The sequence below is a fragment of the Schistocerca nitens genome, chromosome 11 (genome assembly GCF_023898315.1).
Source record: "Schistocerca nitens isolate TAMUIC-IGC-003100 chromosome 11, iqSchNite1.1, whole genome shotgun sequence".
Lineage (NCBI taxonomy): Eukaryota > Metazoa > Arthropoda > Insecta > Orthoptera > Acrididae > Schistocerca > Schistocerca nitens.
This window is the reverse complement of record NC_064624.1, coordinates 72,555,086-72,572,216: the sequence shown is the minus strand read 5'-3', so window position 1 is coordinate 72,572,216 and position 17,131 is coordinate 72,555,086. Positions and strand designations below refer to the sequence as shown.

Below are 17,131 nucleotides of genomic sequence, written 5' to 3'. Positions count from 1 at the left end.
AAGTAAGTCGCCAGGTCTGGATGGAATTTTACAGCGAGTACTTCATTTTATTGTCCCTTTAATTAACTAGCATTTAACGCCAATCGCTCTTCCACATCGAAGTCACGAGGGACTGGAATAAAGCAACGGTGACTCTTGTGTACAAGAAGGGTAAAAAGAGCCGACCAGTTGTGTTGACCTCGACCGCCAGTTTTCAGCAGAGACGAGGCTACAGTTAGGAGAGCCTCATGGAAGTGTCATGGGGCCGCTTTTGTATTCTTTATATGTAAGTGATCTGACAGCAGCAATCTGCGACTGTGTGTTGATGAGACTGTAGTGTATGGGAAAGTGTCATCGCATAATTCCTGTAGGAATATACAAGATGGCTTAGAAAGAATTTTTATTTGATGTGATGAATAGCAGCTAGAAAATTATGTGTTAATGCAAGAGCACAGTATTAATGGGGATGCTGTTTGAGAAAGGGTAGTGCTGAAACTGGTTGCTCTAATAAAGTAACTGAAAATTTAGACAGCTAAAGGTGTTTGGGTTTGACGTTTGAAAACCATAGAATGTTAGCCGGCCGCGGTGGCCTAGTGGTTCCAGGCGCTCAGTCAGGAACCGCGCGACTGCTACGGTCGCAGGTTCCAATCCTGCCTCGGGCATGGATGTGTGTGATGTCCTTAGGTTAGTTAGGTTTAAGTAGTTCTAGGGGACTTATGACCACAGATGCTGCGTCCAATAGTGCTCAGAGCCATTTGAAACATAGAATGTTATTCAACGTCGATTAAATATCAAGGGACAATCTCGCAAAGTGATGTGAACTGAAATGAGAACATAGAGACGTTAGTAGGGATGGCGAACGTTTAGACCAGTTCCATGATCTGGGATTATTCGACAGTTCATTTTCGTTTCTGTCGCTTAGAGGTGCGTTTAAAATTTGGTTGATTTTCTGAAAATATCCCTTATCGTTGATCACCAACCTGACTTCGTGAGTTTCATCTGATGTACCCTTTTCACGCCAGACACCTGCGGTCCTTTTTATGTTTCGAGACGTAGTTCCACGTCAGTTGCGTGTAACATTACTGGGAGTAGTCATCTCTGTCGAAGTGACATTTTTGGTGACAATTCTGCCATAAACACTGCCTCCGGATGCCTCATAAATTATAACGATGTTGATAATGTTTGTCGTCCATTAGTTAAATCCCATTTTGGTCATAGACCTAGCAGGTAATTGATACACATGAAATGTGTTTGCAGTTACGAATATGGACAACAATTAGATGTATGATGGAATGACGACAACGAAAATTTGTACCAGACCGCGACTCAAACCCGGGTTTCCCGCTTATCACCAGTGGTTGCCACTATGCTACCTAAGCAAGACCCAAAGGTCCACATGCCATTAACCATGTGCCAACAGCCTGCACTTCCACATCCCTTGTGTACTGGGTGGTTGTAATTAGTCTTTCCCTATTCAACACGTTATAGCACAGAAACTAATGAACGTACGATGACCAAACTTGGTAGCATTAATTTCAGGGACATGGAGAAGAGAAATAACGCAAAATCACCTGAATTTAAACACTTTCAATGTGCTGCTACGATACAGCATACCATTACATACTGGTACCTTTATGCCGGCAAAAGGTGCTCAATATGGTGCCCATCAGTGCCCAGAAGAGTCTGAAAGCACAGTATTGCATTGTGAACAGCAAAGTGAAGCATGTTCACAGATATGGTGTCTACGGCTTTTGGAATGCTTGGCTTCAGATCAGCACAAGTCTAAACGTTCCCCTGGTAAACCCTGTCCTTCAGGTAGCCCCGCAACCAGAAATTACAGGGAGTGAGATCAGGTGATCGTGCTGGCCAAGCATTCGGAAACGATAGCATGATAATTTGATCGTTTCCAAACGTGTTTCGGAGAAGCAGGTGAACTCCACGAGCGATGTGCGCTAGGGCCCCATCTTGCGTGAAAACTGTTGAGTTCATGACATGATGGCGAGGCATATCACAGGAATGCTGGCCAGTGACACTGCATGTCTTTGGTCTTTGAGCGCCAATCTATTCAAACAAGAAATGGGCCGATGATGAACATGGCCATGAAGGCACACCAAACAGTGATGTGTTCACCATACAGAGGAACTTCATGCTCAGAGATTGGTTCAAAGCACCTTCCATATAGTGGACCACTGGATGTTCTACTTTCATGACACAAGACACGTACTGCCTGACGATTAGGAATGTGTGCAGCGTTGTCTGCCATGGGACCAGCGATTTCATCAACCACCTGTGGTGGTGTCGGCCTCTTCCCAGAGCGACGCCCAGTTCTCCAGCTGATACAAACTTCTTCATCATGCTTTGTACAGCAGGTGGAGAAAGAGGGCCCTTCCATAATCTTTTCAGCTAGCCATATACTTCTGAGCTACACGTTCACTGCCATGTCGTCTCTTTCTAGTAGATAGTTGTCTTTAACTCAATTACACAAATTCACAAAAGCTGTCATTTGTGTGAGGAGTGTTCAAATGAAAAGAAGAAAAAGATTGTAATAACCGAACAGTTGAAATATGCATCTGCCACCTTGGGAAAACGTGGTGATACCTGTAGGGGTGCGAATGTAACGTCATCTCCTCCCCATAAAAAATTCTGTGCCGTCAATTGCAAGGAGCAGTCGACAGTCTTTTTCGATGTTCGTGGTCCGGTACTCACCGAATCCGTCGGACACGGAAAAGCCATTAATAGTGACGTGTACTGTGAGACTCTACATATCCTACGCAAGTCCATCCAGAACAGACAGCCTGGGCTGCTGTAGGAGGGAGCGATTCAGCGCCACTGTAACGCAAGTCACACGTCATCAAGGTCACACGAAATGTAATAGTCAAGGTCATGTGGCAGCAGCCTGATCACCTGCCCTACACCTCGGTCACTGTCGCCCTGCGACTTCCAAGTGTTTGGTCCAATAAAATAAGAAAAATTAAATCTGAAAGCGTTTCAGTTCTGACGATGAGTTGAAGGGCACAGCGTATGACTGGCTCCTGTCGCAGCCACAGGAAGTCCAGAACCAGGAAACCATTCGGCTCGTGAAACAATGGGACAGCGGGATACTTGTGCTTTGGCCTCTGGTGATTGCTTTTGAATAACGACTTCCATTATACTCATAATGTTGTTCAGTAACGTTTCTTTTCAATAACTTCATAGAGTGATGCAAGATACAAAATATATCTGCAAATTTCAGCAACCGGTCTGACATATTGCCACTGTAGTTCTAATAAGTTGGTATCTAGACAGTGTGATCAAAAGTAGCCGGGCACCTGGCTGAAAACGACTTACAAGTTCGTGGCGCCCTCCACCGGTAATGCTGGAATTCAATATGAAGGTTTCTTGCGGGATGGCAGCCCATTCTTCACGGAGTGCTACACTGGTGAGACATATCGATGTCGGTCGGCGAGGCCTGGCACGAGGTCGGCGTTCCAAAATATCTGAAAGGTGTTCTATAGGATTCAAGTCAGGACTTTCTGCAGGCCAGTCCATTACAAGGATGTTATTGTCGTGTAACAACTCTGCCACAGGCCGGACATTATGAACAGGGGCTCGATTGTGTTGGAAGATGCAGATACCATCCCCGAATTGCTCTTCAACAGTGGAAAGCAAAAAGGTGCTTAAAACATCAATACAGGCCTGTGCTATGATAATGCCACGCAAAACAACAAGGGGGGCAAGTCCCTCCGAATTCTACTGTTGGCACTACACACGCTGGCAGATGACGTTCACCAGGCATTCGCCGTACCCACATAGGATTGGGGAGAAGAGAAGTTTGTGGCACAACTTGACTAGAAGAAGGGATCGGTTGGTAGGACATGTTTTGAGGCATCAAGGGATCACAAATTTAGCATTGGAGGGCAGCGTGGAGGGTAAAAATCGTAGAGGGAGACCAAGAGATCAATACACTAAGCAGATTCAGAAGGATGTAGGTTGCAGTAGGTACTGGGAGATGAAGAAGCTTGCACAGGATAGAGTAGCATGGAGAGCTGCATCAAACCAGTCTCAGGACTGAAGACCACAACAACAACACCACCCTGCCATCGGATCGCCACATTCTGTACCGTGATTCTTCACTCGGTACAATGTTTTTCCACTGTTCAATCGTCCTTGCTTACGCTCCTTACACCAAGCGAGGGGACGTTCGGCATTTAGTAGCATGATGTGTGGCCTATGGGCAGCCTCTCGATCGTGAAATCCAAGTTCTTTCACCTCCCGCAACTGTCATAGTACTTGCAGTGGATACTAATACAGCTTGGACGAGGTCGGCCTGTATGATTTTGTGCTGTACGTGTCCCTTCACGTTTCCACGTCACTATCAAATCGGAAACAGTAGACCTAGGGATGTTTAGGAGCGTGGAAATCTCACGTACAGACGTATTACACAAGTGACATCAAATCACCTAACCACGTTCGAAGACCTTGACTTCTGCAGAGCGCCCCATTCTGCTCTCTCATGATGTCAAATGACTACTGAGGTCGCTGATATGGGGTACCTGGCAGTAGGTGGCAGTACAATGCTCCTAATATGAAAAACGTAAGTTTTTGGGAGTGTCTGCGTGCTTTGTATCATATAGTGGACATGTACATCCATCTAAATCTATATACATACTCCACTGGTAACCATATGGCGCAAAGCGATAGATACCATGTTCCAGTAGTATTAGTCATTTCATTTCCTGTGTGCTCACAAATGGAGCGAGGGAGAAACGATTGTGCACATCCGTCCATAAGAGCCATAACTACTCTTAGCTTTCCTTCGTGATCCTTTCGCAATATGTACCTTGGCAGTAGTAGAACCGATACGTAGCCAGGTGAAAAGAGAGGTTCTCTACATTTCCTCAGTGTTTCTCGGAAAATGTGTCCTCTTCGCTTCAGGGATTGCCATATGAGTTCTCGAAGCATCTCCACAATACTTACGTGTTGATCGAAACTACCATTAACAAATCTAGCAACACACCCATGAATTGCTTGGATGACTTTCTTTAATATGACCTGGTGGGCACCCAAAACACTCGAGCAGTATTCAAGAATTGGTTGAGCTAGTGTTCTATACACAGTCAACTTTATAAGTGAGAAACTGTTTCCTATAATACTGTCAATAAACCGAAGTCGAGCACTCGACATCCCTACTAACGTCCTCACGTTCTCGTTTCATATCGTATCAGTTTGCTACATTATGCCTAGATATTTAGTAGACGTTCCTTTGTCAAAAAACATTCTCACTTATATTACATTCATACATTAGAGGAATTTTTTCCTACTCATCTTCATTAACACGTATTTTTCTAGCTGCCACTCATCACATGAAGCAAAAATTCTTTCTAACTCATCTTGTTTTATCCTACAGTCATCAAACAAGAACACTTTCCCGTACACTACAGCCTCATCAACAATTAGTCGCAGGTTGCTACTCTGTCAGATCATTCCCATATAAAGAGTGCAAAAGCGGTCCCATCACACTTCCATGAGTCTTCCCCAACGATACCCTAGTCCCTGATTAACATTGGCTGTCGTGACAGTGGTGTTCGTACTTACACTCTTTTCCAAACTGAAAAACATGCTTTCACTTTATTGGGAGCATAAACATAAGAAAAAACTTGAAACAAGGAAGGACTATGACACAATAGTATCTGATAAAGTCGAACTGGTATACTTCATGATCGCATGTATCACCAGTAGAATTAATTATTTAGCAGCAATTATTCCACTGTCCACCACATTTGGGAACAGAACATGGGCAATGGTATTTCAGTTTGTGTGACGTGAAGGTATTGGCTCAAACGGCTCTGAGCACTATGGGACTTAACATCTGAGGTCATCAGTCCCCTAGGATTAGAACTAATTAAGCCTAATCAACCTATGAACATCACACACATCCATGCCCAAGGCAGGATTCGATCCTGCAACCGTAGCAGCACCGCAGTTCCGGACTGAAACGCAAAGAACCGCTCGGCCACAGCGGCCAGCATGACGATATTTCCCAGACTGCCTGTAATATAATAACTCTATCATGACCCCAAATACTGTTGCTAGTCACAGATGTTGGTGGTCAGAGAATGGTGCTCAATAACATGTAAAACAAGGAAACACTGCAAAACAACCATGGTACTACATCCAAATGTCATTTTATTCCACTCGCACCTCATAGCAAAAACATCTCGATCAATGTGGGCCAGATAAATCACAAATTAGATTGTATTCGACGGTACTGCATGGATACTAGGTGTTTACAAGGAATGCTGTAAACAATATCATACTCAAAAAAATGGTTCAAATGGCTCTGAGCACTATGGGACTTAACATCTATGGTCATCAGTCCCCTAGAACTTAGAACTACTTAAACCTAACTAACCTAAGGGCATCACACAACACCAAGTCATCACGAGGCAGAGAAAATCCCTGTTTCTATTGTATCATTATCTTCCGAGAATGGTGGAAACTAAGATAAAAAATACAAGTGATAAACATCTTTCCAGAATCATAAAGTTAAAATTACATTATGTATAACAAACTTCTTTCCATACCTAATGTGGGTGGTATTTTTCTAATAAAATCATAAGTTTAAGCAGTGTCCTATTAATAATTGCACATACACCAATCCAAAATGTGTCAGAGTAGCAAGTAACATGTAGAGGCAGACAGTATTTTGGAGTATATCACTGCCATTAATGAAGTTCATATATATGTTGCGTAGAGGAAAACTGCAGAGTAGTTCCTGAGAAACTAAGAGATTTCCATGTGGGAAGCGTAATATTTCGTCAGGATGACAAGTCGTTCATTATACCTACTGACGTCAGTGCCAGGAACGCCATTCACCAGACTGACTGGCACACCGTGTCCTGTCACAGCTCACTTGTATGTAGCACGATGTTGTCCTCAGTTCGCACCTCAAGGGCACCTTTACAATTTGACGTCACTGTTGGAACCAGCAACAACACTTACACATCGCAGAATCTCGTCCCACTGAAGACGACATGTGTTTTCCACGTTTAAATGGCCAAAAAACACTGAGGCACAGATGGGCATATATAACTGCCCTAGGAGAATACAGGATTCGAGTAGCTCTGCCATCCACAACATCTGTTGTACAGCAGCAGGGAAGTTCTTGCACTGGAAGTGATAGTGAGGCAACCTGCTGATAATTAAATGTGCACTAATAGGAAGAATATGGAGTGAGGTGCCTCTTACAATGTCCCTATTCCTAATCAGCGTGCATCAGGTTCCTTACAATAGGAGTAGTGATAGCTAAATGTCCGAATGTGGATAATCTTGGTTGTTCTGTAGTAAAGTGTACAAGTGCACTCCCTTCTATTTTGTTGGACTCTTTGAATCTATAGACATGACTTTAACCTCTCTAAGTGGCATTATTCCGAGAATTCCTCATCAAACTGTGGGTATGCGTGAACCGATGCACAAACCAGTAGCTGGCAAAGGGAAGTACCTCGCCGAAGTCCAAGCTTAGTGTAGCACTGTGTGCATCAAAACCACAAAAAAAAACAAAGGTTAAAATGTGTGTGAAATCTTATCGGACTTAACTGCTAAGGTCATCAGTCCCTAAGCTTACACACTACTTAACCTGAATTATCCTAAGGACGAACACACAAACCCATGCCCGATGGAGGACTCGAACCTCTGCCGGGACCAGCTGCACACTCCATGACTGCAGCGCCTAAGACCGCTCGGCTAATCCCGCGTGGCTGAAAACCACATACTAGCTGTTAGCGATTTTATGGTAATTCAGAATTTTCATTTGCTACTTCTTCATTCCATAGGAGAGATCAAGGAGAGTCTCACACATCTGTCAGAGTATTAAGGTTTATTTTGAGTATGTGAACTCTATGATTTTATTGTTTGTAGAAAAAGTGGGCGAGTGCTGCATCGACTGATGGAAATTGGTTTTATCAGCCGTAACATCTTACTTGGCAGAATGAGAGAAACTACTTGTTCTTAATTTTCTTTAACGTATAAAAAATTTTGCTGCACATCTTAGCCAGATTATAGTGATGATGTCACATGCGAATGAAATGGTGTGCAGGCATACATCAGCGTTGTGAGGTCAACAGTGTGTCAGGAAACTGGAGTTTATTTGGATCAATATTTCGGATTGCAATGTACATCCACATCTACATTTATATACACTCCTGGAAATTGAAATAAGAACACCGTGAATTCATTGTCCCAGGAAGGGGAAACTTTATTGACACATTCCTGGGGTCAGATACATCACATGATCACACTGACAGAACCACAGGCACATAGACACAGGCAACAGAGCATGCACAATGTCGGCACTCGTACAGTGTATATCCACCTTTCGCAGCAATGCAGGCCGCTATTCTCCCATGGAGACGATCGTAGAGATGCTGGATGTAGTCCTGTGGAACGGCTTGCCATGCCATTTCCACTTGGCGCCTCAGTTGGACCAGCGTTCGTGCTGGACGTGCAGACCGCGTGAGACGACGCTTCATCCAGTCCCAAACATGCTCAATGGGGAACAAATCCGGAGATCTTGCTGGCCAGGGTAGTTGACTTACACCTTCTAGAGCACGTTGGGTGGCACGGGATACATGCGGACGTGCATTGTCCTGTTGGAACAGCAAGTTCCCTTGCCGGTCTAGGAATGGTAGAACGATGGGTTCGATAACGGTTTGGATGTACCGTGCACTATTCAGTGTCCCCTCGACGATCACCAGTGGTGTACGGCCAGTGTAGGAGATCGCTCCCCACACCATGATGCCGGGTGTTGGCCCTGTGTGCCTTGGTCGTATGCAGTCCTGATTGTGGCGCTCACCTGCACGGCGCCAAACACGCATACGACCATCATTGGCACCAAGGCAGAAGCGACTCTCATCGCTGAAGACGACACGTCTCCATTCGTCCCTCCATTCACCCCTGTCGCGACACCACTGGAGGCGGGCTGCAGCTGCACGATGTTGGGGCGTGAGCGGAAGACGGCCTAACGGTGTGCGGGACCGTAGCCCAGCTTCATGGAGACAGTTGCGAATGGTCCTCGCCGATACCCCAGGAGCAACAGTGTCCCTAATTTGCTGGGAAGTGGCGGTGCGGTCCCCTACGGCACTGCGTAGGATCCTACGGTCTTGGCGTGCATCCGTGCGTCGCTGCGGTCCGGTCCCAGGTCGACGGGCACGTGCACCTTCCGCCGACCATTGGCGACAATATCGATGTACTGTGGCGACCTCACGCCCCACGTGTTGAGCAATTCGGCGGTACGTCCACCCGGCCTCCCGCATGCCCACTATACGCCCTCGCTCAAAATCCGTCAACTGCACATACGGTTCACGTCCACGCTGTCGCGGCATGCTACCAGTGTTAAAGACTGCGATGGAGCTCCGTATGCCACGGCAAACTGGCTGACACTGACGGCGGCGGTGCACAAATGCTGCGCAGCTAGCGCCATTCGACGGCCAACACCGCGGTTCCTGGTGTGTCCGCTGTGCCGTGCGTGTGATCATTGCTTGTACAGCCCTCTCGCAGTGTCCGGAGCAAGTATGGTGGGTCTGACACACCGGTGTCAATGTGTTCTTTTTTCCATTTCCAGGAGTGTATATGCTCCGCTAACCACCAAGCGGTGTGCGGAGTGCACAATTCGAGACAAAGTCATATCCTCCCCCCCCCTCTGCTCCACTCGCCGATCGCGCGAGGGATAAACGACTGTCTGAACGCCTCTGTACAAGCCCTAATTACCCTTATCTTTGAATGGTGATCATTGAGCGATCTGAAAGTTGGTGGTAATAATATAAGCTCTACATCCTCGGCGAAGATCGGATTTCGAAATTTAGTGAGCAGCCCCTTCCGTTTAGCACGTCGTGTGTTTCACTTCAAACTTTCTATGAGATTTGTAACGCTTTAGCGGTGGCTAAATGTACCAGTCACGAATCTTGCCGCTCTTCTTTGGACCTTCTCAATCTCTTGAATCAGACCCAACTGACAAGGGTCCCATACAGACGAACAATAAGACTGGTCGAACTAACGTATTGTAAGCCATTTCCTCTGTTGAAGGGCTGCATCGTTTCAGGATTCTACCAATCAACTGAAATCTAGGAACCGCCTTGACCATTCCTTGATAATTCCATTTGAGATCATTTCAAATAGTCACACCCAGATACTTGACGGATATTACCGCTTCTGAAGACTGGGCATTTATTTTGTACTCGTACATTAATGGGGAATTTCGCCTTGTTATAAGCAGTAGATCACGCCTATTAATACTGAGAGATAACTGCCAGTCATTACACCACACATTTATTTTTTGCAAATCCTCACTGATTTCTTCACAAGTTTCGTGTGATACTACTTTCCTGTAAACTACAGCATCATCGGCAAACAGTCTAATGCCGATGTCAGTACCATCAACCAGGTCGTTTATGTAAATAGTAAAAAGCAGCGCACTTTATGCAGCAAGCGACAGTAAGGAACTGAGTCGAAGGCCTTTCGAAAGTCGAGAAATATGGCACCAACCTGGAAGCCGGTATGTAGAGCCTGCCGTTTATCATGTACAAAGAGTTCCAGCTGTGTCTCGCATGACCGCTGTTTCCTAAAACTGTGCTGATTTCTGCAGATGAGCTTCTCAGAGTCGAAAAAGTTTATTATGTGTGAACACAAAATATGTTCATGATTCTACAACAAATCCATGTCAGTGAAATTAGTCATTAATTATGTGCATCCGATTTTCTACCCTTTTTATTGATTACTATGACCTGAGCCTTCTTCCAGTACTGTGTAACGCTCCTCTGTTGCAATTATCTCTGATAGATGATGAATAAGTATGGTGCTATATTTGTAGCATAGTCAACATATAATCTTACAGGGATACTGTCTGGGCCAGTGCCTTCCTTCCATCTAAGGATCTTAACTGTTTTACAATCCCATCTACACTAAACAATATGTCAGCCATTCTTGCGTTTGTTTGATAATTGAAAGGGGGAATGGTGCTGCAGTCCTCTACCGAAACGAGTTTTTGAAAGCTAGGTTTACAATTTCGGCCTTCTGTTTACCATCATCCATTACATTACCTGTACTGTCAGCAAGAGAAGATATTGAATTATTTGTGGCTTCATGGAGTTTACGTACGAGCAAATTTTTTTGGGATTGTTTTTAGAATCTGCAGATGAAATATTTTCAAATTCGTTAAAAGAATCTCTCATTGATCTTTTGACAGCTACTTTCATTTCACATAATTTCTGTTGGTCAGTGGGGCAGTGACTACGTTAAAAACGACTGTGCAAAATTCTTTGCTTTCTCAGCAACTTACTAATTTGTTTGTTGTACCAAGGTGGAGCCTTTCCCTCCCCTACATATCTGCTAGGCACACACTTCTCTAGCACGTGGTGGACAGTACCTTTAAATTCTGACCAAAGATGCTCAATGTCTTTGTGTCCCACGGCGAAAGCTTGGAGCTGACTATGAAGATATTCATTAATGACACTTTTATTTGCATTCCCAAACAAGAAACTTCTACGCTGTTTCTTTACCTTTTTTGTAACTTCCACTGACATAGAAGCCACAACGACATTATGGTCGCTAACGCCTTCTTCTAGATTAACTTCAGGTCTGTAGATGAACCATTAATTTGGTCTCATAAACTGCAGGCTTCTCATTTGCTTTCTGGAGCATTGCACCGACAAGAACATGGGTTAAGAATGTGTGTGTGTGTGTGTGTGTGTGTGTCTGTGTGTGAGTGAGTAACTGCATATGTGCATGTGTATCTGTGTGTGTGCTGAATGCATGTGTGCTTGCTCGTTACTGTGCAGTCGTGTTTATCTGTGCATGTGGACTCATGTGCATGCGCCATCAAATGTGTTTGTGTGTAGGGGCAGGGGAATCGAATTAGTGTCATAGCCATACCTGAAATATTTCGTCAAAAAGGTTTGCTGGTAAATTTTAGCTTTCTCTAATAGAATGAAGGCTTTCACGGCAGGTGTTGTCATCTCTTAACATTTGCGGGCTGAGATGCCATGGTCCATACATAAGACTCTCCCCTGACGTTTCGCCTTCGACTGCGGAAGGCATCCACCGAGGACAATCGGCGAATTGCCAACTGGGCAGTTCGCCGATTGTTCTTGGAGGATGCCTTCCGCAGTCGAAGGCGAAACATCAAGGGAGAGTCTTCAGTACAGACCACAGCATCTCAGCCTGGAAATGTTAAGTGATTTAGCTTTCTCTGTTTGAAGGGGCTGTGTCAGTAAATTTTCTAGTAAATAGATTCAAAACTTTTTCTCCCACAATAGGAAATTTTATTTAAATACGGGAATAAGTGATTTTTTTAGTTGCAATTGCTAGTATTAGGATGATTTGCTGAGTATAGAGGACAAGTAGAGTCTGCGTTAATCATCTCTTTCAGTGAAGTGCAAACACTGATTAACCATAGCATCCTGAGCTCATATGAATTCACAATAAGGAATCTATGTGGCAAAATGTAACGTCTGAATTTGTGGAGTGATGGAATGTAAGACTTTCTTATGGTGAGTGAGTGAAGCTTTGTGAGGATGATGCGATTGTATATCTGTACTTCAATGGAGAGGCACTTTTCCACTATTCTGTATTATATGATAGAGGGGGAAAATTTGAAGATTCATTAGTTTTCACTGTTCTGACATGTTTTTAGAACTGGTCGTTATAGTTTACCTCATAAGCAGTGTATATATGGAGAAAAATACGAGTTCTCTGTTTCTTGCAGGACCCTTCCTGCAGACATGAACAGCAGGGGGCTGCTCCAGTCAGCTACACGGGGGTCAATGGAGGAAGTGCAGGTGCTGCTTGGGGCAGGTGCTGATGTGGGGCACAGAGGATGGACCATGTGGACCGCTCTACATTATGCAGCGAAGCAGGGACATGCTGATATTGTGAGGTGTCTGATCGGGAATGGGGCAGAAGTGGATGCCAGGACCGATGTGAGGCAGACGCCTCTACATTTGGCTGCATGGAAAGGCCACGCGGTAGTGGTGCGGCTGCTGGCGGCGTCCTCGGCCGACGTCGATGCCAAGGATCAGTGGGGTAGGACGCCTCTGCACTGGGCGGCACCCTACGGCAACGCAGAGGCGGCGATGGCGCTGCTGGAAGCAGGGGCCGATAGGGACGCCAAGGAGGACGCAGGGAACACAGCGCTGGACTTAGCAAGAGTGAACAAGCGACAATGGATGGTAGAAATCCTATCTAGCATTCCAACAAACGACTGTGATGTGAACTAAATAAAGCTTTGATACATGATTTTTCCTTCTCTTTAAAATAAAATATGCAAAATGTTAAATCAGCAGTCATTCTTTGTAACTGTATTTTCGATCTACATCTAACTGCTCCACTAACATCAGAACAAGAGACCGATTCAGGTGGTGCAGTGGTTAGTACACTGGCCTCAAACTGGGAGGACGACAGTTCAATCCCACGTCCGGCCTTCCTGATGTAGGTTTTCCGCGATTTCCCTAAATCACTTCAGGCAAATTCTGGGATGGTTCCTTTGACAGGGCACGGCCGACTTCCTTCCTCATCCTCCCCCAATCTGACGAGACCAATGACCTCGCTGTTTGGGCTCTTCCCTCAAATCAACCTAACCCAACTCAGACAAGATTAACAACGTAAGATATTTACAAAGTAATGCAAGTCGTCAGAAGCAAGATTCCATTCTTGAAAACAAGAGAATCCGAAAAATACACCAGGTCTCTACAATACATAATTACTGAAGAGTACTTGATAGGAGCAGCAAAGGTGCTATGTGAAACTGCTGTAAATTACACAATATACATATTACTGCCATGTAAGCAGTACGCTTAGAAAGGAATTTTCCTGTCTCTACTGGGCAGATAGTCCAATAATTTGTGCCCATAGTTACAATGTCATATTATTAGAAGTACTCACACTACATTAATTCAGATGCCAGACAGAATTTATTGGTGTGCCTGCAGTACAGATAAACACATCAAAAAATGTATGTATCACCACAGTTCCAAGAGCTCCGTAACTAGTAAAGAAAATTGGAATAGAGATCAAAATAAACATCATTTCCGCCCATTTCATTGTTCAGTTCCAGACTGTTGTACATCCCGGTACCTCTCATACCCAGTCGCAAGTCCTGTTCCATTGATGCATGCATGTATTTGTCGTGGCAAAGCATCCACAAGTTCATCAAGGCACTGTTGGTCCTGATTGTCCCACTCCTCAATGGCGATTCATTGTAGAACTCTAAGAGTGGTTGATGGGTTACGTCGTCAGTATACAGCCCTTTCCAATCTGTCCCAGGCATGTCCGATAAGGTTCATATCTGGAGAATATGCTGGCCACTCGATGTCGTTATACTGAAGGAAGTCGTTCACGAGATGTGCACGATGGGGACGCAAATTTTCGTCCATGAAGACGAATGTCTCGCCAACATGCTGCAAAATGAATGCACTATAGGTTGGGGATGGCATTCACATATTTACAGCTGTTACAGCGCCTTCCATGGTCATCTGTGGCATGTACGTCGGCCCCACATAATGCCACCCCAAAACGGTAGGGAACCTCCATCTTGATGCACTTATTGGACAGAATGTCTAAAGCGTTCAGCCTGACCAGGTTGCTTCCAAACACGTCTCTGACGATTGTCTGTTTAAGGCACATGCGACACTCATCGGTGTAAAGAACCTGATACCAATCCTGAGTGGTCCATTCGGCATGTTGTTGGGCCCATCTGTACCGTGCTGTATGGTGTTGTGGTTACAAAGATGGACCTCGCCATGGATGTTGGGAGTGGAGTTGCGCATCATGCAGCCTACTGCGCGCAACATCATGTGGCTACATGAAAAGCATTATTCAACATGGTAGTGATGCTGTCAGGGTGTCTCCGAGCCATAATCCAAAGGTAGCGGTCATCCACTGCAGCATGCTGTATATCCGCAATTTCTTTTCTATCATTAATTTCCAAATGAAGTTTATTGTTAACATCCTTAACATTCTGAATGGTGCTGGGCGTCTCCAATCCAATCAGTGCAATACTCCACATCCTGTAATAAAGACGATCGTTATTTTAAAGTCACATTATATTTCCACTGAACCTCAACTGATGAGTGGATGTTTAACACACATCCTTACATATCCTTCTTGGTGAAAAGTAGTGGGAACATGATTCACAGATGCCCACACAGGTATTAATATCTTGGTATCGATGAAGATTGTAGAGCAAACGTCTTCTGTTTGTGAAGTATCGTTGCAATTCATCTGATGGCTGCACCTCTCCAAAGTAGTATTAGTAGACATTATTTATAATTTCTTAGCATATGCCACCCACTTGCTTCCTGGGCCTGGTAATATATACATTCACATTTCCACATTATCTTAAATTCCACATAGTTTTTGGTAAAATATACTGCATAAACACACCACAGAATCTTGGAACCCAGAATTTTTTCTTAACAAACCTGAGAAGATTTGAACTTGTAAGCACCCTGCCTGGTAGGATAGCTAATGAGCCTTATTTCAATTTATGAAAAGCCCTAATGCTTCCTTATATGGTTTCCGGTCTGGTCCATTTCTGATGTCTGCCACTTCCATCATGTAGTTATGTCTCATGGGGGTTCTGTGCGTTCTTTACTGTTCTGGCAATAGCTGCAGCACCACCAGCCAGTGAAATTAGCGCTAAGAGACCTGAGAGGACAGAAATGCAGGAATTAGGAAGGGGATAACACCTCCTGATGTCTTAGGTATCAGTAGAACCCTGGTGCTCTAACCAGTCCTTTATGGTTCAGGGCGCTTTTCGCTGCACACATTGCTGGCAGGATACAGTTCTTGAACACATCTGCCCTAGCCTTCTTCATCATAGTTTTCTTCTTCTTAATGTTCAGAGCACGATGTGCAGCGTTCATAACTTGCTTGAAATTCACATACATGCCCAACTTGCTTTTACCATCCATCGTTGTAGCCACTAAAAATTCTGTACTACAGTGTCCCAGAACAATATCTTTTCTCACACATATTACCTTGGCTTAATAGGCTAACATAAAGTGTGCAGCATGACGACTTGGAAGACCTTTATTTCCTGCATATAAAGCGTCATGTTCCAAACATGCCTCAGCAAGGAGTTTAATCCCCTTATCACCCTGAGGAAAACGTTTTTGAGACTTTGTACCACCTCTGCTGTTGTCATACCACAGAACGTGTAATTCTGCTGGTAGTTTCTCGAGAACACCACCACCACCTATAACAAATATCCTTTTGAGCATATTAAGCTGCTGTGCTGGTTGTCCTCTGTGCACCCCATTATACAGCAAATCCTCATCGTCAGTCCATTTGTTTTCTGTTGCAGTAAAACTAAGGTATTTAACTAGTGCTTATTGCCTCAACTATTTGTGATGTGCACTTTGAGAAATACATGTGGTTCTGAGCTCAATTCCTCTGAGTAAAAGCATCCTGAAATTTCAGTGCCACTTCTATCCTTTAAGATGTAAGTCCTGGTATTTGTCCTTTGCACTTTTTCGAATATCTCACTCGAGCAGTTTGGTACGCAAGACTTCCCATTTGCTGTCCTGTGTTTCGAGATAAATACCAAATCACCTCAACCAGCAGGTCCAGGGGCTAGAATAGGCTCGAGGTATTCCTGCCTGTCGTAAGAGGCGACTAAAAGGAGTCACACACATTTTCGCCATATGTTCAGGTCCCATTCTATGGTCTGACCTGCCACTTTCCAAATTTCACAGAAGTGAGTACCATATGGGGAAGGACGCCTTACCTGGCGCACAAGTTATCTATAGTGCCCTTAGATTCTGTCTCCTGAATCTCTTGTCAACATGGATTTGCATCTCTACCTGAAACTGCCATCTATTTCCGTCGTCTCCTGTCCTCTTTCGGCCCCATGACACTATAGGATTTCTCTGCGCCTAATATCCAGCAAACTAGCCAGTCCGTTGGATTGGGGCCATCATGTACCCATTTGGTGGTAGTCCCATGACAACACAGGGATTGCACTGCTGATGCCTCAGCTGTAGACTCCCCACTTATGCCAAGGAGTATATGACTGTCTTCCTGGGGTATCAGAACTCCCATCAACGGCCGCCATGCCAGGTGGCCTTTGCTATGGCTGGGTGGTACCTGTGGGGAGAGCCCCTGATCGGCGGTGGTGTCAACA

At 44.7% G+C, this 17,131-nt stretch overlaps 1 protein-coding gene across 2 annotated transcripts in view; it reads left to right on the top strand.

Annotated features, from left to right (window-relative positions):
- The window catches only part of LOC126213008 (poly [ADP-ribose] polymerase tankyrase-1-like), an 88,006-nt gene extending 74,715 nt beyond the window's left edge, over window positions 1-13,291 (top strand). For both annotated transcript variants that reach the window (XM_049940563.1, XM_049940562.1), the window contains one exon: window positions 12,716-13,291. In XM_049940563.1, coding sequence (XP_049796520.1) covers window positions 12,716-13,226 — 511 coding nt within the window. In that variant the 3' untranslated portion in view covers window positions 13,227-13,291. The remainder of the gene's footprint in view (window positions 1-12,715) is intronic.
- The last annotated feature ends 3,840 nt before the right edge of the window (window positions 13,292-17,131 follow it).